The 27,239-nt window shown below is 40.2% G+C and overlaps 1 protein-coding gene across 3 annotated transcripts in view; it reads left to right on the top strand.

Annotated features, from left to right (window-relative positions):
• Positions 1-26,920, top strand: part of LIMA1 (LIM domain and actin binding 1) — a 179,182-nt gene extending 152,262 nt beyond the window's left edge. For 2 of the 3 annotated variants that reach the window (XM_053708357.1, XM_053708359.1), the window contains 2 exons: positions 23,536-23,669; positions 24,360-26,920. In XM_053708357.1, coding sequence (XP_053564332.1) covers positions 23,536-23,669; positions 24,360-25,308 — 1,083 coding nt within the window. In that variant the 3' untranslated portion in view covers positions 25,309-26,920. The remainder of the gene's footprint in view (positions 1-23,535; positions 23,670-24,359) is intronic. The other variant, XM_053708358.1, reaches the window with a different exon arrangement.
• Positions 26,921-27,239: the final 319 nt, after the last annotated feature.

The following is a 27,239-nucleotide window of genomic DNA, read 5'->3' as shown; positions in this document are numbered from 1 at the left end:
ACGTGAGTGTATATGTATAGTACAGCCCTCACTATACTGCCTGTCACGTGAGTGTATATGTATAGTACAGCCCTCACTATACTGCCTGTCACGTGAGTGTATATGTATAGTACAGCCCTCACTATACTGCCTGTCACATGATTCTATATGTATAGTACAGCCCTCACTATACCATACCTCCCAAAGTTTTAAAATTTAAAAGGGGGACACCCCCCAAACCCCCCACCCTGCGGCAAAAAATTTGAAATGTGGTGGGCGGGGCTTAAAAAAAATCATAAGACCAAAGTAATATAAATAGTTGTATATTTTAATAATCTTAGGCCTAGATTTAGAGTTGGGCGGTAGCCGTCAAAACCAGCGTTAGAGGCTCCTAACGCTGGTTTTGGGCTACCGCCGGTGTTTAGAGTCAGTCATTAAAGGGTCTAACGCTCACTTTACAGCCGCGACTTTTCCATACCGCAGATCCCCTTACGTCATTTGCGTATCCTATCTTTTCAATGGGATCTTTATAACGCCGGTATTTAGTCGTGTCTGAAGTGATCGTTAGAAATCTGATGACAAAACTCCAGCCGCAGAAAAAAGTCAGTAGTTAAGAGCTTTATAAACCGGCGTTAGCCCAGAAAGCTCTTAACTACTGTGCTCTAAAGTACACTAACACCCATAAACTACCTATGTACCCCTAAACCGAGGTCCCCCCACATCGCCGCCACTCGATTAAATTTTTTTTAACCCCTAATCTGCCGACCGCCACCTACGTTATACTTATGTACCCCTAATCTGCTGCCCCTAACACCGCCGACCCCTATATTATATTTATTAACCCCTAATATGCCCCCCTCAACGTCACCTCCACCTATTAACCCCTAATCTGCTGAGCGGACTGCACCGCTACTATAATAAAGTTAACCCCTAATCCGCCTCACTCCCGCCTCAATAACCCTATAATAAATAGTATTAACCCCTAATCTGCCCTCCCTAACATCGCCGACACCTAACTTAAATTATTAACCCCTAATCTTTCGACCGAATCTCGCCGCTACTGTAATAAATGGATTAACCCCTAAAGCTAAGTCTAACCCTAACACCCCCCCTAAGTTAAATATAATTTAAATCTAACAAAATAAATTAACTCTTATTAAATAAATTATTCCTATTTAAAGCTAAATACTTACCTGTAAAATAAACCCTAATATAGCTACAATATAAATTATTATTATATTATAGCTATTTTAGGATTTATATTTATTTTACAGGTAACTTTGTATTTATTTTAACCAGGTACAATAGCTATTAAATAGTTATTTACTATTTAATAGCTACCTAGTTAAAATAATTACAACATTACCTGTAAAATAAATCCTAACCTAAGTTAAAATTAAACCTAACACTACACTAACAATAAATTAAATAAAATACCTACAATTATCTACAATTAAACCTAACACTACACTATCAATAAATAAATTAAATAAAATTCCTACAAATAAATACAATTAAATAAACTAAAGTACAAAAAATAAAAAAGAACGAAGTTACAAAAAAATAAAAAAATATTTACAAACATAAGAAAAATATTACAACAATTTTAAACTAATTACACCTACTCTAAACCCCTAATAAAATAACAAAGACCCCCAAAATAAAAAAATGCCCTACCCTATTCTAAATTACAAAAGTTCAAAGCTTTTACCTTACCAGCCCTTAAAAGGGCCCTTTGCGGGGCATGCCCCAAAGAATTCAGCTCTTTTGCTTGTAAAAAAAAAAACATACAATACCCCCCCAACATTACAACCCACCACCCACATACCCCTAATCTAATCCAAACCCCCCTTAAATAAACCTAACACTAAGCCCCTGAAGATCTTCCTACCTTGTCTTCACCATGCCAGGTATCACCGATCGTTCCAGGCTCCAAAATCTTCATCCAAGCCCAAGCGGGGGCTGGCGATCCCTAATCCGGCGGCTGAAGAGGTCCAGAAGAGGCTCCGAAGTCTTCATCCTATCCGGGAAGAAGAGGCGATCCGGACCGGCAACCATCTTGATCCAAGTGGCATCTTCTATCTTCATCCGATGACGACCGGCTCCATCTTGAAGACCTCCACCGCGGACCCATCTTCTTCTTCCGACGACTTCCCGACGAATGACGGTTCCTTTAAGGGACGTCATCCAAGATGGCGTCCCTCGAATTCCGATTGGCTGATAGGATTCTATCAGGCAATCGGAATTAATGTAGGAAAATTCTGATTGGCTGATGGAATCAGCCAATCAGAATCAAGTTCAATCCGATTGGCTGATGCTATCAGATTGAGCTCGCATTCTATTGGCTGATCGGAACATCCATCAGCCAATCAGAATTTTCCTACCTTAATTCAGATTGGCTGATAGAATCCTATCAGCCAATCGGAATTTGAGGGACGCCATCTTGGATGACGTCTCTTAAAGGAACCGTCATTCGTCGGGAAGTCGTCGGAAGAAGGGTCCGTGGTGGAGGTCTTCAAGATGGAGCCGGTCCTCATCGGATGAAGATAGAAGATGCCGCTTGGATCAAGATGGTTGCCAGTCCGGATCGCCTCTTCTTCCCGGATAGGATGAAGACTTCGGAGCCTCTTCTGGACCTCTTCAGCCGCTGGATTATGGATCGCCAGCCCCCGCTTGGGCTTGAATGAAGATTTTGGAGCCTGGAACGATCGGTGATACCTGGCATGGTGAAGACAAGGTAGGAAGATCTTCAGGGGCTTAGTGTTAGGTTTATTTAAGGGGGGTTTGGGTTAGATTAGGGGTATGTGGGTGGTGGGTTGTAATGTTGGGGGGGGGTATTGTATGTTTTTTTTTACAGGCAAAAGAGCTGAATTCTTTGGGGCATGCCCCGCAAAGGGCCCTTTTAAGGGCTGGTAAGGTAAAAGAGCTTTGAACTTTTGTAATTTAGAATAGGGTAGGGCATTTTTTTATTTTGGGGGTCCTTGTTATATTATTAGGGGGCTTAGAGTAGGTGTAATTAGTTTAAAATTGTTGTAATATTTTTCTTATGTTTGTAAATATTTTTTTATTTTTTGTAACTTAGTTCTTTTTTATTTTTTGTACTTTAGTTAGTTTATTTAATTGTATTTATTTGTAGGAATTTTATTTAATTTAATTATTGATAGTGTAGTGTTAGGTTTAATTGTAGATAATTGTAGGTATTTTATTTAATTTATTTATTGATAGTGTAGTGTTAGGTTTAATTGTAGATAATTGTAGGTATTTTATTTAATTTATTTATTGATAGTGTAGTGTTAGGTTTAATTGTAACTTAGGTTAGGATTTATTTTACAGGTAATGTTGTAATTATTTTAACTAGGTATCTATTAAATAGTTCTTAACTATTTAATAGCTATTGTACCTGGTTAAAATAAATACGAAGTTGCCTGTAAAATAAATATTAATCCTAAAATATCTACAATATAATTATAATTTATATTGTAGCTATATTAGGGTTTATTTTACAGGTAAGTATTTAGCTTTAAATAGGAATAAGTTATTTAATAAGAGTTAATTTATTTTGTTAGATAAAAATTATATTTAACTTAGGGGGGTGTTAGTGTTAGGGTTAGACTTGGCTTTAGGGGTTAATCCATTTATTACAGTAGCGGCGAGATTCGGTCGAAAGATTAGGGGTTAATAATTGAAGTAGGGTGTCGGCGATTTTAGGGAGGGCAGATTAGGGGTTAATACTATTTATTATAGGGTTATTGAGGCGGGAGTGAGGCGGATTAGGGGTTAATAACTTTATAGTAGCGGTGCGGTCTGCTCAGCAGATTAGGGGTTAATAAGTGGAGGCGACATTGTGGGGGGCAGATTAGGGGTTAATAAATATAATATAGGGGTCGGCGATGTTAGGGGCACACAGGGATAATGTAGGTAGCGGCGGTTTACGGAGCGGCAGATTAGGGGTTAAAAAAAATATGCAGGTGTCAGCGATAGCGGGGGCGGCAGATTAGGGGTGTTTAGACTCGGGGTTCATGTTAGGGTGTTAAGTGCAGACGTAGGAATTGTTTCCCCATAGAAAACAATGGGGCTGCGTTAAAAGCTGAACGCGGCTTTTTTGCAGGTGTTAGGTTTTTTTTCAGCTCAAACAGCCCCCATTGTTTTCTATGGGGGAATCGTGCACGAGCACGTTTTTGAAGCTGGCCGCGTCCGTAAGCACCGCTGGTATCGAGAGTTGCAGTGGCATTAAATTATGCTCTACGCTCCCTTTTAGGAGCCTAACGCACTGAAAACCCAGCCATTCTGTGAACTCTAAATACCAGCGGTATTTAAAAGGTGCGGCCAGAAAAAAGCATGCGTAGTTAACGCACCCCTTTGGCCGCAGAACTCTAAATCTAGGCGTTAGGCAGCAAATTAAACACAAGCTCAAACCACTGGTATGGCTATGTGAGCTATGTATTTAATTAGCCTTTGCATAGACATTGCTAAATATTTTTATCTTAATTGGACATTTTAATAATAAATTAATTAAAACTGCTCTCTGCATTCCCCATTAATATTCTAGATTCTGGCCTTTTAAAGTCGGCAAAAATGCACAGTAGCACACTACATAGCATACACTTACACATGCAGATACACACACACATGCAGATACACACACACACACAGTACATAGCATACACTTATACATGCAGATACACACACACTACATAGCATACACTTGCACATGCAGATACACACACACTACATAGCATACACTTGCACATGCAGATACACACACTACATAGCATTCACTTACACATGCAGATATACACACACAGACACACACACTACATAGCATACACTTACACATGCAGACACACACACTACATAGCATACACGTGTACAGGCAGATACACACACTACATAGCATACACGTGTACAGGCAGATACACACACTACATAGCACACACGCGTACAGGCAGATACACTACATAGCACACACGCGTACAGGCAGATACACTACATAGCACACACGCGTACAGGCAGATACACACACTACATAGCACACACGCGTACAGGCAGATACACACACTACATAGCACACACGCGTACAGGCAGATACACACACTACATAGCACACACGCGTACAGGCAGATACACACACTACATAGCACACACAGACACTACATCATATATGGGTATCTGCAATTCATTGTATAGGGTCCTGGGGTTGGCAAGCACATTAGCTGGCAGTCTGCAGCTACCACTGTTCGTTACCCTGGTATTAGCACTGCTCATGGTATAAAACTGAAGGCATGCTAGTATTATCACCAGGGGTTAGACATCATCACTACCAGAGGTAGGTTAGAGAGGTCACCATTACCCGTGGTCAGAGTGTATACAGCCTTCTTACTCCTGCTTAACCCACACACCATTCCACAGGGGATCTAACAGGTATCTAACCCTGTGAGAGCAAAGCCAGCTGCTTCGGAGTATGGGGCCAATAGAATTTAAAAAAAAAAGATAATAATAATTTAAATTCATGGGGCAAATTGGGACAGATGGCTAGCAACCCGGGACAGACACCTAAACTCGGGACTGTCCTGCGAAAATCGGGACAGTTGGGGGGTATGCTATACTGCCTGTCTCATGAGTGTATATGTGTAGATGTACAGTACAGCCCTCACTAACCTGCCTGTCTCATGAGTGTATATGTACAGTACAGCCCTCGCTAACCTGCCTGTCTCATGAGTTTATATGTACAGTACAGCCCTCGCTAACCTGCCTGTCTCATGAGTTTATATGTACAGTACAGCCCTCACTATACTGCCTGTCATATGCGTTTATATGTACTGTACAGCCCTCACTATACTGCCTGTCTCATGAATGTATATGTACAGTACAGCCCTCACTTTACTGCCTGTCACATGAGTGTATATTTATTGTACAGCCCTCACTATACTGCCTGTCTCATGAGTGTATATTTATAGTACAGCCCTCACTATACTGCCTGTCTCATGAGTGTATATGTACAGTACAGCCCTCACTATACTGCCTGTCACATGAGTGTATATGTATAGTACAGCCCTCACTATACTGCCTGTCACATGAGTTTATATGTATAGTACAGCCCTCACTAACCTGCCTGTCACATGAGTGTATATGTACAGTACAGCCCTCACTATACTGCCTGTCTCATGAGTGTATATGTACAGTACAGCCCTCACTATACTGCCTGTCACATGAGTGTATATGTACAGTACAGCCCTCACTTTACTGCCTGTCTCATGAGTGTATATTTATAGTACAGCCCTCACTATACTGCCTGTCTCATGAGTGTATATGTACAGTACAGCCCTCACTATACTGCCTGTCTCATGAGTGTATATGTACAGTACAGCCCTCACTATACTGCCTGTCACATGAGTGTATATGTACAGTACAGCCCTCACTTTACTGCCTGTCTCATGAGTGTATATTTATAGTACAGCCCTCACTATACTGCCTGTCTCATGAGTGTATATGTACAGTACAGCCCTCACTATACTGCCTGTCACATGAGTGTATATGTATAGTACAGCCCTCACTATACTGCCTGTCACATGAGTTTATATGTATAGTACAGCCCTCACTAACCTGCCTGTCACATGAGTGTATATGTACAGTACAGCCCTCACTATACTGCCTGTCTCATGAGTGTATATGTACAGTACAGCCCTCACTATACTGCCTGTCACATGAGTGTATATGTACAGTACAGCCCTCACTTTACTGCCTGTCTCATGAGTGTATATTTATAGTACAGCCCTCACTATACTGCCTTTCTCATAAGTGTATATGTATAGATTTATAGTACAGCCCTCACTATACTGCCTTTCTCATAAGTGTATATGTATAGATTTATAGTACAGCCCTCACTATACTGCCTTTTACATGAGTGTATATGTACAGTACAGCCCTCAGTATATTGCCTGTCTCTTGAGTGTATATGTATAGATGTATAGTACAGCCCTCACTATACTGCCTATCACATGATTGTATATGTACAGTACAGCCCTCACTATACTGCCTGTCACATGATTGTATATGTATAGTACAGCCCTCACTATACTGCCTATCACATGATTGTATATGTATAGATATATAGTACAGCCCTCACTATACTGCCTGTCACGTGAGTGTATATGTATAGTACAGCCCTCACTATACTGCCTGTCACGTGAGTGTATATGTATAGTACAGCCCTCACTATACTGCCTGTCACATGATTGTATATGTATAGTACAGCCCTCACTATACTGCCTATCGCATGATTGTATATGTATAGTACAGCCCTCACTATACTGCCTATCACATGATTGTATATGTATAGATATATAGTACAACACTCACTATACTGCCTGTCACATAGGTGTATATGTATAGATATATAGTACAACACTCACTATACTGCCTGTCACATGAGTGTATATGTATAGTACAGCCCTCACTTAACTGCCTGTCACGTGAGTGTATATGTATAGTACAGCCCTCACTATACTGCCTATCACATGATTGTATATGTATAGATATATAGTACAACACTCACTATACTGCCTGTCACATAGGTGTATATGTATAGATATATAGTACAACACTCACTATACTGCCTGTCACATGAGTGTATATGTATAGTACAGCCCTCACTTAACTGCCTGTCACGTGAGTGTATATGTATAGTACAGCCCTCACTATACTGCCTATCACATGATTGTATATGTATAGATATATAGTACAGCCCTCACTATACTGCCTATCACATGATTGTATATGTATAGATATATAGTACAGCCCTCACTATACTGCCTGTCACGTGAGTGTATATTTTGCCGACATTTTAATTGTACAGAATTTTTTACTTTTTGATTCAAATCAAAATAAAATACTTAGAAATGTTTCTTTGACTATTTTATATTGTCTAACTAGATGACTTTTCTCACTTAAAATTCTAGCTCTTTAATTTGATTAGCTCATAAAATGACTTACATAAAGATGCTATTTTCCTGCAGCATAGACATTTTTATTAAAGGGACATTAAAGACTATTTCTCCAACATAGGTGTGTCCGGTCCACGGCGTCATCCTTACTTGTGGGATATTCTCTTCCCCAACAGGAAATGGCAAAGAGCCCAGCAAAGCTGGTCACATGATCCCTCCTAGGCTCCGCCTACCCCAGTCATTCTCTTTGCCGTTGTACAGGCAACATCTCCACGGAGATGGCTTAGAGTTTTTTAGTGTTTAACTGTAGTTTTTATTATTCAATCAAGAGTTTGTTATTTTGAAATAGTGCTGGTATGTACTATTTACTCAGAAACAGAAAAGAGATGAAGATTTCTGTTTGTATGAGGAAAATGATTTTAGCAACCGTAACTAAAATCCATGGCTGTTCCACACAGGACTGTTGAGAGCAATTAACTTCAGTTGGGGGAACAGTGTGCAGTCTCTTGCTGCTTGAGGTATGACACATTCTAACAAGACGATGTAATGCTGGAAGCTGTCATTTTCCCTATGGGATCCGGTAAGCCATGTTTATTACGATCGTAAATAAGGGCTTCACAAGGGCTTATTAAGACTGTAGACTTTTTCTGGGCTAAATCGATTCATTATTAACACATATTTAGCCTTGAGGAATCATTTTATCTGGGTATTTTGATATAATAATATCGGCAGGCACTGTTTTAGACACCTTATTCTTTAGGGGCTTTCCCAAAGCATAAGCAGAGCCTCATTTTCGCGCCGGTGTGGCGCACTTGTTTTTGAGAGGCATGGCATGCAGTCGCATGTGAGAGGAGCTCTGATACTTAGAAAAGACTTTCTGAAGGCGTCATTTGGTATCGTATTCCCCTTTGGGCTTGGTTGGGTCTCAGCAAAGCAGATACCAGGGACTGTAAAGGGGTTAAAGTTTAAAAACGGCTCCGGTTCCGTTATTTTAAGGGTTAAAGCTTCCAAATTTGGTGTGCAATACTTTTAAGGCTTTAAGACACTGTGGTGAAAATTTGGTGGATTTTGAACAATTCCTTCATGTTTTTTCGCAATTGCAGTAATAAAGTGTGTTCAGTTTAAAATTTAAAGTGACAGTAACGGTTTTATTTTAAAACGTTTTTTGTACTTTGTTATCAAGTTTATGCCTGTTTAACATGTCTGAACTACCAGATAGACTGTGTTCTGAATGTGGGGAAGCCAGAATTCCTATTCATTTAAATAAATGTGATTTATGTGATAATGACAATGATGCCCAAGATGATTCCTCAAGTGAGGGGAGTAAGCATGGTACTGCATCATTCCCTCCTTCGTCTACACGAGTCTTGCCCACTCAGGAGGCCCCTAGTACATCTAGCGCGCCAATACTCCTTACTATGCAACAATTAACGGCTGTAATGGATAATTCTGTCAAAAACATTTTAGCCAAAATGAACACTTGTCAGCGTAAGCGCGGCTGCTCTGTTTTAGATACTGAAGAGCATGACGACGCTGATATTAATATCTCTGAAGGGCCCCTAACCCAGTCTGATGGGGCCAGGGAGGTTTTGTCTGAGGGAGAAATTACTGATTCAGGGAACATTTCTCAACAGGCTGAACCTGATGTGATTGCATTTAAATTTAAGTTGGAACATCTCCGCATTCTGCTTAAGGAGGTATTATCCACTCTGGATGATTGTGACAAGTTGGTCATCCCAGAGAAACTATGTAAAATGGACAAGTTCCTAGAGGTGCCGGGGCTCCCAGAAGCTTTTCCTATACCCAAGCGGGTGGCGGACATTGTTAATAAAGAATGGGAAAGGCCCGGTATTCCTTTCGTCCCTCCCCCCATATTTAAAAAATTGTTTCCTATGGTCGACCCCAGAAAGGACTTATGGCAGACAGTCCCCAAGGTCGAGGGAGCGGTTTCCACTTTAAACAAACGCACCACTATACCCATAGAGGATAGTTGTGCTTTCAAAGATCCTATGGATAAAAAATTAGAAGGTTTGCTTAAAAAGATGTTTGTTCAGCAGGGTTACCTTCTACAACCAATTTCATGCATTGTCCCTGTCGCTACAGCCGCATGTTTCTGGTTCGATGAGCTGATAAAGGCGGTCGATAGTGATTCTCCTCCTTATGAGGAGATTATGGGCAGAATCAATGCTCTCAAATTGGCTAATTCTTTCACCCTAGACGCCACTTTGCAATTGGCTAGGTTAGCGGCTAAGAATTCTGGGTTTGCTATTGTGGCGCGCAGAGCGCTTTGGTTGAAATCTTGGTCGGCTGATGCGTCTTCCAAGAACAAGCTACTTAACATTCCTTTCAAGGGGAAAACGCTGTTTGGCCCTGACTTGAAAGAGATTATCTCTGATATCACTGGGGGTAAGGGCCACGCCCTTCCTCAGGATCGGCCTTTCAAGGCAAAAAATAAACCTAATTTTCGTCCCTTTCGTAGAAACGGACCAGCCCAAGGTGCTACGTCCTCTAAGCAAGAGGGTAATACTTCTCAAGCCAAGCCAGCTTGGAGACCAATGCAAGGCTGGAACAAGGGAAAGCAGGCCAAGAAACCTGCCACTGCTACCAAGACTGCATGAAATGTTGGCCCCCGATCCGGAACCGGATCTGGTGGGGGGCAGACTCTCTCTCTTCGCTCAGGCTTGGGCAAGAGATGTTCTGGATCCTTGGGCGCTAGAAATAGTCTCCCAAGGTTATCTTCTGGAATTCAAGGGACTTCCCCCAAGGGGGAGGTTCCACAGGTCTCAGTTGTCTTCAGACCACATAAAAAGACAGGCATTCTTACATTGTGTAGAAGACCTGTTAAAAATGGGAGTGATTCATCCTGTTCCATTAAGAGAACAAGGGATGGGGTTCTACTCCAATCTGTTCATAGTTCCCAAAAAAGAGGGAACGTTCAGACCAATCTTAGATCTCAAGATCTTAAACAAGTTTCTCAAGGTTCCATCGTTCAAGATGGAAACCATTCGAACTATTCTTCCTTCCATCCAGGAAGGTCAATTCATGACCACGGTGGATTTAAAGGATGCGTATCTACATATTCCTATCCACAAGGAACATCATCGGTTCCTAAGGTTCGCATTCCTGGACAAACATTACCAGTTCGTGGCGCTTCCTTTCGGATTAGCCACTGCTCCAAGGATTTTCACAAAGGTACTAGGGTCCCTTCTAGCTGTGCTAAGACCAAGGGGCATTGCTGTAGTACCTTACTTGGACGACATTCTGATTCAAGCGTCGTCCCTTCCTCAAGCAAAGGCTCACACAGACATCGTCCTGGCCTTTCTCAGATCTCACGGATGGAAAGTGAACGTGGAAAAGAGTTCTCTATCCCCGTCAACAAGGGTTCCCTTCTTGGGAACAATTATAGACTCCTTAGAAATGAGGATTTTTCTAACAGAGGCCAGAAAAACAAGACTTCTAGACTCTTGTCGGATACTTCATTCCGTTCCTCTTCCTTCCATAGCTCAGTGCATGGAAGTGATCGGGTTGATGGTAGCGGCAATGGACATAGTTCCTTTTGCGCGCATTCATCTAAGACCATTACAACTGTGCATGCTCAGTCAGTGGAATGGGGACTATACAGACTTGTCTCCGAAGATACAAGTAAATCAGAGGACCAGAGACTCACTCCGTTGGTGGCTGTCCCTGGACAACCTGTCACAAGGGATGACATTCCGCAGACCAGAGTGGGTCATTGTCACGACCGACGCCAGTCTGATGGGCTGGGGCGCGGTCTGGGGATCCCTGAAAGCTCAGGGTCTTTGGTCTCGGGAAGAATCTCTTCTACCGATAAATATTCTGGAACTGAGAGCGATATTCAATGCTCTCAAGGCTTGGCCTCAGCTAGCGAGGGCCAAGTTCATACGGTTTCAATCAGACAACATGACAACTGTTGCGTACATCAACCATCAGGGGGGAACAAGGAGTTCCCTAGCGATGGAAGAAGTGACCAAAATCATTCTATGGGCGGAGTCTCACTCCTGCCACCTGTCTGCTATCCACATCCCAGGAGTGGAAAATTGGGAAGCGGATTTTCTGAGTCGTCAGACATTGCATCCGGGGGAGTGGGAACTCCATCCGGAAATCTTTGCCCAAGTCACTCAGCTGTGGGGCATTCCAGACATGGATCTGATGGCCTCTCGTCAGAACTTCAAAGTTCCTTGCTACGGGTCCAGATCCAGGGATCCCAAGGCGGCTCTAGTGGATGCACTAGTAGCACCTTGGACCTTCAAACTAGCTTATGTGTTCCCGCCGTTTCCTCTCATCCCCAGGCTGGTAGCCAGGATCAATCAGGAGTGGGCGTCGGTGATCTTGATAGCTCCTGCGTGGCCACGCAGGACTTGGTATGCAGATCTGGTGAATATGTCATCGGCTCCACCTTGGAAGCTACCTTTGAGACGAGACCTTCTTGTTCAGGGTCCGTTCGAACATCCGAATCTGGTTTCACTCCAGCTGACTGCTTGGAGATTGAACGCTTGATTTTATCGAAGCGAGGGTTCTCAGATTCTGTTATCGATACTCTTGTTCAGGCCAGAAAGCCTGTAACTAGAAAGATTTACCACAAAATTTGGAAAAAATATATCTGTTGGTGTGAATCTAAAGGATTCCCTTGGGACAAGGTTAAGATTCCTAGGATTCTATCCTTCCTTCAAGAAGGATTGGAAAAAGGATTATCTGCAAGTTCCCTGAAGGGACAGATTTCTGCCTTGTCGGTGTTACTTCACAAAAAACTGGCTGCTGTGCCAGATGTTCAAGCCTTTGTTCAGGCTCTGGTTAGAATTAAGCCTGTTTACAAACCTTTGACTCCTCCTTGGAGTCTCAATTTAGTTCTTTCAGTTCTTCAGGGGGTTCCGTTTGAACCCTTGCATTCCGTTGATATTAAATTATTATCTTGGAAAGTTTTGTTTTTAGTTGCAATTTCTTCTGCCAGAAGAGTTTCAGAATTATCTGCTCTGCAGTGTTCTCCTCCTTATCTGGTGTTCCATGCAGATAAGGTGGTTTTACGTACTAAACCTGGTTTTCTTCCAAAAGTTGTTTCTAACAAAAACATTAACCAGGAGATTATCGTACCTTCTCTGTGTCCGAAACCAGTTTCAAAGAAGGAACGTTTGTTGCACAATTTGGATGTTGTTCGCGCTCTAAAATTCTATTTAGATGCTACAAAGGATTTTAGACAAACATCTTCCTTGTTTGTTGTTTATTCCGGTAAAAGGAGAGGTCAAAAAGCAACTTCTACCTCTCTCTCTTTTTGGATTAAAAGCATCATCAGATTGGCTTACGAGACTGCCGGACGGCAGCCTCCCGAAAGAATCACAGCTCATTCCACTAGGGCTGTGGCTTCCACATGGGCCTTCAAGAACGAGGCTTCTGTTGATCAGATATGTAGGGCAGCGACTTGGTCTTCACTGCACACTTTTACCAAATTTTACAAGTTTGATACTTTTGCTTCTTCTGAGGCTATTTTTGGGAGAAAGGTTTTGCAAGCCGTGGTGCCTTCCATTTAGGTGACCTGATTTGCTCCCTCCCTTCATCCGTGTCCTAAAGCTTTGGTATTGGTTCCCACAAGTAAGGATGACGCCGTGGACCGGACACACCTATGTTGGAGAAAACAGAATTTATGTTTACCTGATAAATTACTTTCTCCAACGGTGTGTCCGGTCCACGGCCCGCCCTGGTTTTTTAATCAGGTCTGATAATTTATTTTCTTTAACTACAGTCACCACGGTACCATATGGTTTCTCCTATGCAAATATTCCTCCTTAACGTCGGTCGAATGACTGGGGTAGGCGGAGCCTAGGAGGGATCATGTGACCAGCTTTGCTGGGCTCTTTGCCATTTCCTGTTGGGGAAGAGAATATCCCACAAGTAAGGATGACGCCGTGGACCGGACACACCGTTGGAGAAAGTAATTTATCAGGTAAACATAAATTCTGTTTTTTACTATGTGTAATATCTATCTATATCTGGTTCACAGTGTATACATATGAGTCTGTGATTGGTTGATGACTGTCACATGGTACAAAGTGTTCTCCACAGAAAATTTTGCAGGTCAGGTGGCATTGTGAAGTAGCTGGGTGGAGGCAGTGTAATATTTTAGATTTCATTTTCTGCTATCCAAAGCACAAATTAATTGCATTTTTTAAAATAAATGTATTTTTAATATGAGCTAATTTTAGCTTAATATTGCCTAAATTTTAGCCGGGTGGTCAGTAAAATCAGCCATGTGGTGCACACGCTAAAAAGGTCCTGGAGAGAACTCTGGTACAGTAGGATTGGAGGAAATGTTTTAAATTTGTCAGTAAAAAAGCTACTGCTCATTTAAACTCAGATTAAGTGCTGTAGCTTTGTCATTTTATTATTAACTTGTTGACCATGCAACTCTACTGCAATTAATGGTCCTTGTAAATCACTTTTTTACTTACAGAGAAAATATCTTTTAATGCCCCTTTTAAACATAGAAACCAATTTTGACAGCAGAAAAGAACCATAGGCCCAACAAGTCTGCCCAATATTTCCTAAAAGTATAAAAACGTGTATAGTTCGTAGGATAGCCTTATGCTTATCCCAGGCATCCTTGAAGTCCCCAACAGGGGAGAGTCGTGTATTACTATCAGCCACTTAATGAGGAATTAAATGACTATTTGCAAATAAAATAGAATAAGCTCAGTTATATTCTGGAGGCCTTTTTATTTACTGACATGTACAGAAGACACTCTAGGTAGGATATAACATTTTGCCGCATTACAGCTATGATCTTTCGCAAATCTTAGTAATTCATGTTTAAAACAATGGGTACCCAGACAGACCACCTAATGAAATGTTACACCATTATATCAATAGTGGCATTTTCACTTGGGGATTATGAGGGAGTCTTTGTTTTGGGGTTTCATCCATTAAAACTTAAACTGTTGAGTCTGTTGCACTTCTCTCTCTCTCTCTTTTCCAGCTTCTGTCTCCTGCTTTCCTGGTACCTTTTTATCTGCTCCTGCCTTCCACTCCCTTACTAGTCTGACCTCTGCCATCACTGTCGGTGCCTCTTCTTTGAACAGCAGTACAGGGAGCGTGAATATCCGCTCTGTACGTGAATCCTTATCACATGCTGACTTACTGCACCAAAATGCATGCAGTTTAGCAATCTAAATGCATTACTGGTATTATCGTTGTTTAATTTATTACATTTTAGAAAGGAAATGAAACTTTCTCTTCTACGGTTCAGATAAATCATACAATTTTAAACAATTTTCTGATTTACTTTTATTTATTTTTCTTTGTTCTCTTGGTATTTTTTGTTGAAAAGCAGGGATGTAAGCTCAGGAGCATGCGTGTGTTGGAGCACTTAATGGCAGTTGTTTTGCAAGAATGTTACCCATTTCCTGACACCTAGGAAGGTGTCTGGAACACAACAAATCTCTTCAACAAAGAATATCATGGGAACAAAACAAATTTGATAATAGAAGTAAATTAGAAACTTTTTTTAAAATAGAATGCTTTGTCTAAATCAGAAAAGATAATTTTGGGGTTTCATATCCCTTTTTAAAGTAAAACTAAAAAACTTTTTGTGTTTTTATATTTTTCATATCATTTTTTTTTTTTTTTTTCCTTTCAATTATGCTTCAATAGTTAAAGCCCATACACATTTTAAGAGACACTGATGGATAATGTATTATAACATTTTTTTTTTTTATTATACTGTGAAACAGCGTTGACCTGTCTAATGATTTGCGCTCTGAATTTTTAACCAGCATTCTATTTTCTTTCTTCAAGGTTTTTATTTTATTTACATACTACACTACGGAATTTAGTGGCGCTATACAAATAAATAGATGATAATACTAAAATAAAGTTTTGTCCTGTAAGTGCTTATAGGATCTGTCTAAAGGCAGATGTCCTTCTGGCTTTGACCCTTGCCTGGAGAGTGATTTTGTTAATAGGTAGTGAGCTAGGGTATAAGGCAAATGTTGTTCTAGATATCCCCTTGTAAGTATTGGGTTAATTTTATTACATTGGTTCAACCAAGGAAAAGACCAGACTACTCCATTACCTGGATGAAGGTGACACTCCCCATAGCAGGCCTTGTATTCTTTGTTCTCTCCATGTACAGAGTGGACAAAACTAAAGCTTTCATTTTCTTTCCTGGCAGATGGCTCAGTGTTTGAGGAGTGCTGGGTTAGTATTCAGGCATGCTATGTGTGTGAATGCCTTATTGTCTAGCAGTTTTTTTTTAGCATTATTAAAGGTGCCTTGTAGCCCTTTTTTGTGTATGAAGGTGCTGAGGGTCTGGCATTTTGGTAGGGCCTTCCTGATTATTAATTTTGGTTCCCTTTTTTCACATGGTACTGTCTGAAGCTCTAAAAGGATATGAAAGTCAATGTTTTTCTTTCATGATTCGGATAGAAGTAAATTTGAAAGTTTAAGATTGCATGCTCTATCACATTTTTTGCTAGCTTTTCGGGGAAAAAAAGCTCAGGAATGTGCCCATCTGAAGCACTATTTCCTGTCATGTAGTTCACCGGACACCTACCTAGGTATCGCTTCAGCAAAAAATGCCATGGGAATGAAGCAAATTAGATTGAAGTAAATTGGAAACTTTAAAATTGTATACTCTGTCTAAATCACGCACAAAAAATGGGATTTCATATCCCTTTAAAGGATTGTCTTACAATAAGCTTGCATTATCAGATTTTGAAATTAATATACTGCACTTAGTGGAAAATCTCAATAGAAAAGAAAGTGCCTGTATCTCAAATATGCATCGCATCTGCATTATATTGAGAGAAACAAACTGACTTCTTTTTAAAGTTGTAATACATCCAACAGTGTCTCTTTTAATGTTTTACACTCCATGTAAAATTATCCTGCTTCCCTTCTTGCTTTTGGTCTCTAATTGTGTAGTATATGACCTCCTGGTATTGGATATTAATGAAAATCTATATAAAATAGTATTAAAATTGCTGTGTACTCTGCTTAGCCAGAAAATGTTTGTAGAAATCTGCCCTGTAATATATGTTTGGTTATTTAAATTATATGATTAGTGCCTTAAACATTTTATTCTACTGGAGGTTGCTTTTAATGTGCTATAACATATCTGCATGCAAACTACACCCACTTGTGTAAATGTCACCTACTTGCCCAAAAGTAAGGTAGATTTCTTCTATAAGATACGACGAGTCCACGGATTTATCCTTTACTTGTGGGATATTATCCTCCTGCTAACAGGAAGTGGCAAAGAGCACCACAGCAGAGCTGTCTATATAGCTCCTCCCTTGACTCCACCCCCCAGTCATTCTCTTTGCCTACTCTAAGTACTAGGAAGGGTAAAGTGAAAGAGGTGATAAAATGTTAGTTTTTATTTTCTTCAAGCAAGAGTTTTTTATTTTAAATGGTACCGGTGTGTACTATTTTCCCTCAGGCAGCAGATGGATGAAGACTTCTGCCTGGAGGCTGATGATCTTAGCAGTTGTCACTAAGATCCAGAGCAGTTCCCACAGAATGGCTGAGGAGTATTTAAGAAACTTCAGTGTGAGGAACGTTTTTCATGCTATAAGGTTTGGTATGTTCGGTAATTTTTTTCTGGAGAGACTGTGGTATTTCAGAATTGGCTGACAGTATCCCCATGAGGGAAAGGGTAAGCAAGTAATCCTAAAAGATATAGAGGGGTATTACTAAGCTTGCATATATGGGCTAAGAAAAAATGGTTGACACTGAGTTTTGAATGTTTATGGGCAAACGTTTTTTTTAACTGGGAGTGCTGATAACGTTTTTATGAGGAACGTTTTTCATGCTTAATGAGAGGGTACACATGGCTTCTTTTTGGGGTTAGGAACCCACATGGCTAGTTTTAGACCGCTCTGGTGCGGTTCATTTGGGCTGAGACATTGAGTGAGATGGGCGGGGCCTATTTTCGCGCCTCAGTTGCGCAGTTGTTTTTGACAGACAAGCAGCAAGCTCCAACTCCGGTGGGCCCTTGTGAGCTGTATTGGGCCAAACCAAAGCTTTAACCCGGTTTTACAGACCCCTGGGGGCAGGTAGGCAGGGCTGTGGCGAGGTGCAGGTTTTTTTTTTCTTGATTTAAACGTTTATTAATTATTCGTTTTTTTTTTTAGTAAGGGTTAAGTGTTCCTTTCCTTGTGGGGCAAACTTAGCTGCATAGTTTGGATGCTTATATCATAAAATTGAAACGATTTGATTGTTTTAAAGCAGTTTTGCAAAACTTGTATGCTTTTTTTTCTCTTAAAGGCGCAGTGCCGTTTTTTTAAGATTGTTATTTTTTCACTAAATAAAGTGTTTTCAAGCCTGTTTGTGGTCATTACTAGCCTGTTTAACATGTCTGACATTGAGGAAAGCCAATGTTCCATGTGTTTAGAAGCCATTGTTGAACCCCCACTTAAAATGTGTCCCTCATGTACTGAAAGGGCCTTAAATTGCAAAGAACATTTTAGCTGATAAAAGTATGTTGCAGGATGATTCTCAGTCAGAAGAGAATTCGGTTATGCCATCTAATTCTCCCCAAGTGTCACAAGCGACACCAAATACTAGTGCGTCTAATTCTTTCACTCTGCAAGATATGGCCGCAGTTATGTCTACTACCCTCACAGAGGTTTTATCTAAACTGCCTGGGTTGCAGGGGAAGCGCAGTAGGTCCGGTGTGAGAGTAAATTCTGAGCCCTCTGACGCTTTATTAGCCATCTCCGATGTACCCTCACAATGTTCTGACTTGGGGGTGAGGGAATTGCTGTCTGAGGGAGAGCTTTCTGATTCAGGAAAGATGTTCCCTCAAACAGACTCGGATATGATGGCTTTTAGGTTTAAGCTAGAACACCTCCGCTTGTTGCTCAGGGAGGTTTTGGCGACTCTGGATGATTGTGACCCTATTGTAGTTCCGCCAGAGAAATTGTGTAAATGGATTGATATCTAGAGGTTCCTACTTACACTGTTTTTCCGGTCCCTAAGAGGATTTCGGACATTGTTACGAAGCAGTGGGATAGACTAGGTATTCCGTTCTCTCCCCCTCCTACTTTTAAGAAAATGTTTCCCATATCTGACACCGTTCGGGATTCGTGGCAAATGGTCCCTAAGGTGGAGGGAGCTATTTCTACCCTGGCTAAGCGTACAACTATACCTATTGAGGACAGTTGTGCTTTTAAATATCCTATGGATAAATTAGAGGGTCTTCTAAAGAAAATATTTATTCTTTAGGGTTTTCTTCTGCAACCTATAGTGTGCATTGTTCCTGTAACTACTGCAGCTGCTTTTTGGTTCGAGGCTCTAGAGGAGGCTCTTAAGGTTGAGACCCCATTAGATGATATTCTGGACAGAATTAGGGCTCTCAAGCTAGCTAATTCTTTCATTACAGTTGCCGCTTTTCAACTGGCTAAATTAGCGGCAAATAATTCAGGTTTTGCCATTTTAGCACGTAGAGCGTTATGGCTTAAGTCCTGGTCTGCTGATGTGTCATCAAAATCTAAGCTTTTAGCTATTCCTTTCAAGGGTAAGACCCTATTCGGACCTGAACTGAAAGAGATAATTTCCGACATCACTGGAGGAAAATGCCATGCCCTTCCTCAGGATAAGACAGTTAGATGAGGACCAAACCTAATAATTTTCGTTCCTTTCGAAACTTCAAAGGTGGTCCCCCTACCTCCTCCACTGCTGCAAAGCAGGAGGGGAATTTTGCTCAATCCAAGTCAGTCTGGAGACCTAACCAGACTTGGAATAAGGGTAAAACGGGCCAAGAAGCCCACTGCTGCCACCAAGACAGCATGAAGGGGCAGCCCCCGATCCGGGACCGGATCTAGTATGGGGCAGGCTTTCTCTCTTTGCTCAGGCTTGGGCAAGAGACGTTCAGGAATCTTGGGCTTTAGAAATCGTGACCCGGGGGGGGGGGGGGTGGTGGTGGTATCTTATAGAATTCAAAGATTCTCCTCCAAGGGGGAGATTTCATCTTTCACAGTTGTCTGTAAACCAGACAAAAAGAGGCGTTCTTACGCTGTGTAGTAGACCTATATACTATGGGAGTAATCTGCCCAGTTCCAAAAGCAGAACAGGCGCAGGGGTTTTACTCCAATCTGTTCGTGGTTCCCAAAAAAGAGGGAACCTTCAGACCGATTTTAGATCTCAAGATCCTAAACAAATTTCTCAGAGTCCCATCCTTCAAGATGGAGACCATTCAAACTATTTTACCAATGATCCAGGAGGGTCAATATATGACCACCGTGGATTTAAAGGATGCGTATCTTCACGTTCCTATCCACAAAGATCATCACCAGTTGCGTATCTTCACGTTCCTATCCACAAAGATAATCACCAGTTCCTCAGGTTCGCCTTCCTGGACAAGCATTACCAGTTTGTGGCTCTTCCCTTCGGGTTAGCCACAGCTCCCAGAATTTTCACAAAAGTGCTAGGGTCCCTTTTGGCGATTCTAAGGCCGCGGGGCATAGCAGTGGCGCCTTATCTGGACGGTTTCTTAATTCAGACGTCAACTTACCATCTAGCCAAATCTCACATGGACATCGTGTTGGCTTTTCTAAGATCTCACGGGTGGAAGGTGAACATAAAGAAGAGTTCACATATTTCTCTCACAAGAGTTCCATTCCTGGGAACTCTAATAGACTCGGTAGACATGAAAATTTTCCTGACGGAGGTCAGAAAATCAAAGATTTTAACCACCTGCCAAGCACTTAATTCAATTCCTGCCGTCAGTGGCTCAGTGTATGGAGGAAATTGGACTAATGGTAGCGGCAATGGACATAGTTCCGTTTGCTCGCTTGCATCTCAGACCACTGCAACTATGCATGCTCAGACAGTGGAATGGGGACTATGCAAATTTATCTCCTCGGATAAATCTGGATCAAGAGACCAGAGACTCTCTTCTTTGGTGGTTGTCACAGGATCATCTGTCCCAGGGAATGTGTTTCCGCAGGCCAGCATGGGTCATAGTGACAACGGACGCCAGCCTATTGGGCTGGGGTGCAGTCTGGAATTCCCTGAAAGCACGGTGTGTGGACTCAGGACGAGGCTCTCCTTCCAATAAATATTCTAGAACTGAGAGCGATATTAAACGCGCTTCAGGCGTGGCCTCAGCTGGCTTCGGCCAGATTCATAAGATTCCAGTCGGACAATATCACGACTGTGGCATATATCAATCATCAAGGGGGAACAAAGAGTTCTCTAGCGATGATAGGTTTCCAAAATAATTTGATGGGCAGAGACTCACTCTTGCTATCAGCAATCTATATCCCAGGAGTGGAGAACTGGGAGGCGGATTTTCTAAGTCGTCAGAATTGGATCTGATGGCATCTTGTCAGAATGCCAAACTTCCTTGTTACGGGACCAGATCAAGGGATCCCCAAGCAGTACTGATAGATGCTCTAGCAGTACCTTGGTCGTTCAACCTGGCTTATGTGTTTCCACCATTTCCTCTCCTTCCTCGTCTGATTGCCAGAATCAAACAGGAGAGGGCTTCAGTGATTTTGATAGCACCTGCGTGGCTACGCAGGACTTGGTATGCAGTACTGGTGGAAATGTCATCTCTACCACCGTGGACACTGCCACTGAGAAAGGACCTTCTCATTCAAGGTCAGTTCCAGCATCCAAATCTAGTTTCTCTGCGGCTGACTGCCTGGAAATTGAACGCTTGATTTTATCTAAGCGAGGATTCTGAGTCGGTCATAGACACCTTTTATTCAGGCTCGAAAGCCTGTCACTAGGAAGATTTACCATAAGATATGGCGTAAATATCTTTATTGGTGTGAATCCAAAGGCTACTCATGGAGTAAGATCAGGATTCCTAGGATTTTGTCTTTTCTCCAAGAAGGATTGGGGAGAGGGTTTTCAGCTAGTTCCTTAAAGGGACAGATATCTGCTTTGTCAATTTTGCTGCACAAGCGTCTGGCAGATGTTCCAGACGTTCAGTCGTTTTGTCAGGCTTTGGTTAGAATTAAACCTGTGTTTAAACCTGTTGCTCCGCCATGGAGTTTGAATTTAGTTCTTAAAGTTCTTCAAGGGGTTCCGTTTGAACCTATGCATTCCATAGATATTAAGCTTCTATCTTGGAAAGTTCTGTTTTTAGTTGCTATCTCTTCGGCTCGAAGAGTTTCTGAACAATCTGCATTGCAGTACGACTCGCCTTATCTTGTTTTCCATTCTGATAAGGTGGTGTTACGTACCAAACCTGGATTCCTTCCTAAGGTTGTTACTAATAAGAACATTTATCAGGAAGTTGTTGTTGTTCCTTCCCTGTGTGCTAATCCTTCCTCTAAGAAGGAGCGTCTGTTGCACAACTTGGACGTGGTTCGTGCTTTGAAGTTTTACTTGCAAGCGACCAAAGATTTCTGTCAAACATCTTCTCTGTTGTCTATTCTGGAAAGCGTAGAGGTCAAAAAGCTACAGCTACCTCCTTCTTTTTGGCTGAAGAGCATCATCCGTTTGGCATACGCGACTGCTGGACAGCAGCCTCCTGAACGAATTACAGCTCACTCTACTAGAGCGGTGGCTTCCACATGGGCTTTTAAAAATGATGCTTCTGTTGAACAGATTTGTAAGGCTGTGACTTGGTCTTCACTTCATACCTTTTCCAAATTTTCCAAATTTGATACTTTTGCTTCTTCGGAGGCTATTTTTGGGAGAAAAGTTCTTCAAGCAGTGGTGCCTTCTGTTTAGGCATCTGTCTTGTCCCTCCAGTTCATCAGTGTCCTGTAGCTTTGGTATTGTATCCCACAAGTAAAGGATGAATCCGTGGACTCGTCGTATCTTATAGAAGAAAAGTAAATTTATGCTTACCTGATAAATTGATTTCTTCTATGATATGACGAGTCCACGGCCTGCCTTGTCAATTTAAGACAGATTATATTTTTTGGGATTTAAAACTTCAGTCACCTCTGCACCTTTTAGTTTCTCCTTTTTCTTCCTGTACCTTCGGTCGAATGACTGGGGGGTGGAGTCAAGGGAGGAGCTATATAGACAGCTCTGCTGTGGTGCTCTTTGCCACTTCCTGTTAGCAGGAGGATAATATCCCACAAGTAAAGGATGAATCCGTGGACTCGTCGTATCATAGAAGAAATCAATTTATCAGGTAAGCATAAATTTACTTTTTAGATTTAGTGCTTGACGAACTGTCCAGGTATTATACAACTCCTCATTTCCAAATTGAATGTATTCTTAAGATGTGAAGTCTTTTCTGTGTGGCTCCTTAACTAAAAAACGTCATATGAATATATTCCTTATTATGATGGAATAATAACCCAACACTATAAATAGATATTTCCATAAAGTCCTAGAAGCTAGAGCAAAAAATAAAGCTATTAAATTGTTTTATAGTTTCTGTATCCCCTTTGCTTCAAAGAAGGTTGCAATGCATTGTTTCCTGAGCGTAGTGAAATGGTTCTTGGGATAAAATAACTTTGCATTACTAACCTTAGATTTAAATTAACCATCACATTGGTAGAAGTTTGTATTTCATTTGAAGTCATTCATTATTGACTGGAATAATACATAATCAGTTACTTCTAGTAATTACGTGTGTGCACTTTTCTGTTTTTAAATATGGCATTTATAATTATTTTTCTTTTCTAAAAAGAAGTTTCAGCTGCCAGCAAGGGAGATATGCTTTGGATGTGAGAAAACAGTTTATCCTATGGAGCGTCTCTTTGCCAATCAGCAAGTGTACCACAATAGCTGCTTCCGTTGTACTCATTGTTCCACTAAACTCAGGTATTTTATTTTTGTGTGGAATTGCATTATTTTCATTTGAAGACGTGCAATAAGTGATGTATTAGTAATTTAGTTACAAGTTAGACTGTAGATATGTAATCACAAGTTTGAATAAACAAGCATGGATAGCCACATTTTTATGATAGATGTCAGGTTTTTTTTATATGGCCTTTACTAAAGTATTACTTTTCAGTTATCGTAATTCACATTTTTATTAGTAAATATTTAACCAACTTTGTTAAACAGTGTCAAAGATTGCAAATATATGACAATTTACAAGTCATAAGACTCATTTGGTGTTTCAGTATGTGTTTTTTGTTCGGTAATCTGTTTAAACTCTTTTATGACTTATATGAAATCTTATTTTAAAGATGTTAACTTTTTTCTACATGAATTTTAAAATTAAAAATGAAGCGCTTCTTTGTATAAAACTTTTCCATAGGAAAAGATTTCTTATCAACTGATAAGCAAGATATGCCCAGCAACATTTATTATGATTGTTAATGTGGTTTTTATTTGGTTATCGTTGTTATTATCATCATTTGTAGAGCGCCAACAGAATCCACAGCACTTATTAAAGAAATGTTTAAAAAAACAAAACTCACTTTTTAAATGTAACAAAAGAAAAAATTGTGTCCCGTTAAGACTGCTCCATTGCTGGGCTACTAACCTTTTTGTATTCTCTTACAGTATTGGGAACTTTGCCTCTCTGCATGGAAATATTTACTGTAAACCACACTTCAATCAGCTTTTTAAATCTAAAGGAAATTATGATGAAGGGTTTGGACACAAACCACACAAAGAACTTTGGACAAGTAAAAATGATGTAAATGAAGCTCAAGAGAACAATGTTCAGGTGAGCAAAGGCTCAGAAGACCCCAGCAGCCCTGTTGTGGAAGAAGCTCCTATTGCAAAGGTTGGTGTGTTGGCAGCATCTATGGAAGCAAAAACAATTAACAGCACTAATGAGCGTGAAAAATATGTAGAAACCAAAAAATTGAAAATTGCTTGGCCACCTCCATCTGAATCTTCTGGTTCTGGAAGTGCATTGGAAGAAAACATTAAAGTTTTCAAACCTAAGTGGCCACCAAGTGATGAAGAAATCCAGAAGCCAGAAACACAGGAGCACTTGGACTTGAAGAAGTTGAGGAGAAGCTCCTCACTCAAAGAACGTAGCAGACCCTTTACCCTTACTGTGGCAAAACCTGTGATTACCCAGTGCAACAAAGAACTGGAAAGTTTGAGAATGTCACCCAAGACTGATGTTCACAAACTCCGTGATAATTGGATCAAAGAACCAGCAGAAAAGCAAGAAGATGCTGAGAACGTAAAAGATGATACAATGAAAGTTCCTAAAGAAGTTGAACCAAAGGAAAAGAATATTGTAAATATAGAAGATAACCTTCTAGACAGTGACACTTCAGAAACTGAGACTGCCAGACAGCAGCTCTCAACTGAAGATTTCAACCAATCTAAGCTCTCAAGTGTTGAAGATCTAGAAATTTCAAAGGAAGTGTCCCCTAAACTGAACCGCAGATCTCAAGATATTGGCTTTTGGGATGGGGAAGAACATGAGGAGCTCTCAGTGGAAGATCAGATCAAAAGGAATCGGTACTATGATGATGAAGAGGATGATTAACCTTTAACTTTTTTAGAAATTTTATATTGTTCAGGCCTTGGTCTTAAGTTGTATCACTCTGAATACAGTGATCCATGCAATGCTTTTTTGTATTTTTGCATTTCATTTATTGCTCATTCTGCAATGCATTTTGACTGAAAAATGTTGCACAAATATGTACAACCAAATTTACGTTATTCTCTTGAGGGAGAGGGGGTTGCTGCTTTTAAATACTGGATTTTTTTACTAAAATTAAATTGATATGTGGGAAACCATTTTAAGTTCTTTGGTGTGCCATTTAAGCATGCAATATAATTTATGTTGACCATGTTAAATAAATTAAAATATCCAGTCATGCACATGAAAGAGCAACATATATACGTTAAAATATTTTTTTGTATGAAACTGTTAAAATGAACAGGGGTGCATGAGTGGTACATCTGATACTTATCAGCTGTACACTGGCTGATAAAGACAACTCCCACACCTCAGGAATATCTGCCTTTGAAAAACACAAACTTTTAATATATTTTTAAAAGGCCCTGTCTTTTATGCAAGAAAAAAAAAACTACTTTGTCCTATTTCGCGGGTTCATCTTGAAAATTCATGTGGCACTTTTCTTCCAAGTATGGTTACAGAACTCAATTAAATCAATACTGCCATTCTTTACCTTGTTGTTAGGTCCCTACTGCTGCCTATTTGTGAATGTGTCCAAGGCTTCTGACAGAGTTAATCTGTGAAAACGGACTCTTAACTGAAAGCACACATTTTATAAACACAGCAAAACTCTTATTTAACTATTTGTTTTTTTTTGGGAACATTGGACATCTCTATGGTCATTTATATTAAGAGCCTTGAAACTAATTTGTAATTTTTTTTTTCTCCATAAATATACTTATGTTAAGTCGTGTTCTTCTCATCATTTTTTGTGTTTTAAGGTGCAATGTTCATGTAGAAGACCACTTAGAATGTATGCATTATGTTAACTGGAAAACTGACCCAGATCTTGGTACCTTTTCAAGCTGACGTTGTTGGTTTGATCTGTTATTTTACCAACATTGGTGGGCTATCAAGTGCAATGACCTTAACCTTTTATTTCATAAGAAAACTGGAAAATGTCAAACTGACACAATTTGTAGGCAAATATTTGCACTGAAAGTGTTGGTCCATTGGAAAGTCAAATTTTTTATCTATGCAATATTTAAAGTGGTGATTTACTTTTTACATTCCAAGTTAGCTGCTTAAATATGTGTAATAATCCATTCATTTAAATCAGAATTTGTAAATTGTAATGCTCAACAAAGCTAAAAACCTTTTTATCTTGGATACAGATCTAAATATAAACATTGTAAAGTTGCTCATTTTGTGATTTTAGTAAATTGTAGCTGAATTAGTCAGTAAATTTAAGGTTCTCATTTTTATAGGTTTTTTTTTTTGTTTTTTTTTAGCTCATGACAATTTTACACGTTTAGGTTGATATTAAAGCATGAGAGGATTTTTATGTGCAGTGCAGCGTTTTCTGAATTGCTGTATACATAATGATATTAAGCTGGTACTGTATTTTATAAAGGTGTAATATATATATTTTGCTTTTCAACCAATCTGACAATAAAGAGATTTTTATGCACACTGACTTTCTGGTTTATAAGAGTTAAATACTTTCTTTTCATTGCCAACAAAACCACTACAGCAAGCAGTTAATCAGTTCAATTAATTTAAAAAATAGAATGCCTAATTAGTTTACATCTTGTTTCATAAAAAGTGCTTGCATCTATTCCAAATCTTTCACACCATTCCTAATAGGCATTAATCACTATTTCCAAATAGTTCAAAATAAACTAAATTATTTCTGGAATTAATATTTGAAAGTACACTAAATATGGGTTTGGAAATATTAGAAAATATTATAGATCAGAGGCTTAACTTAGTATGTTAGGAATCCAAAGTGATAT

Source organism: Bombina bombina, chromosome 3 (assembly GCF_027579735.1).
Source record: "Bombina bombina isolate aBomBom1 chromosome 3, aBomBom1.pri, whole genome shotgun sequence".
NCBI classification, from domain to species: Eukaryota; Metazoa; Chordata; class Amphibia; order Anura; family Bombinatoridae; genus Bombina; species Bombina bombina.
This window is presented reverse-complemented; position numbering and strand designations above follow the sequence as displayed.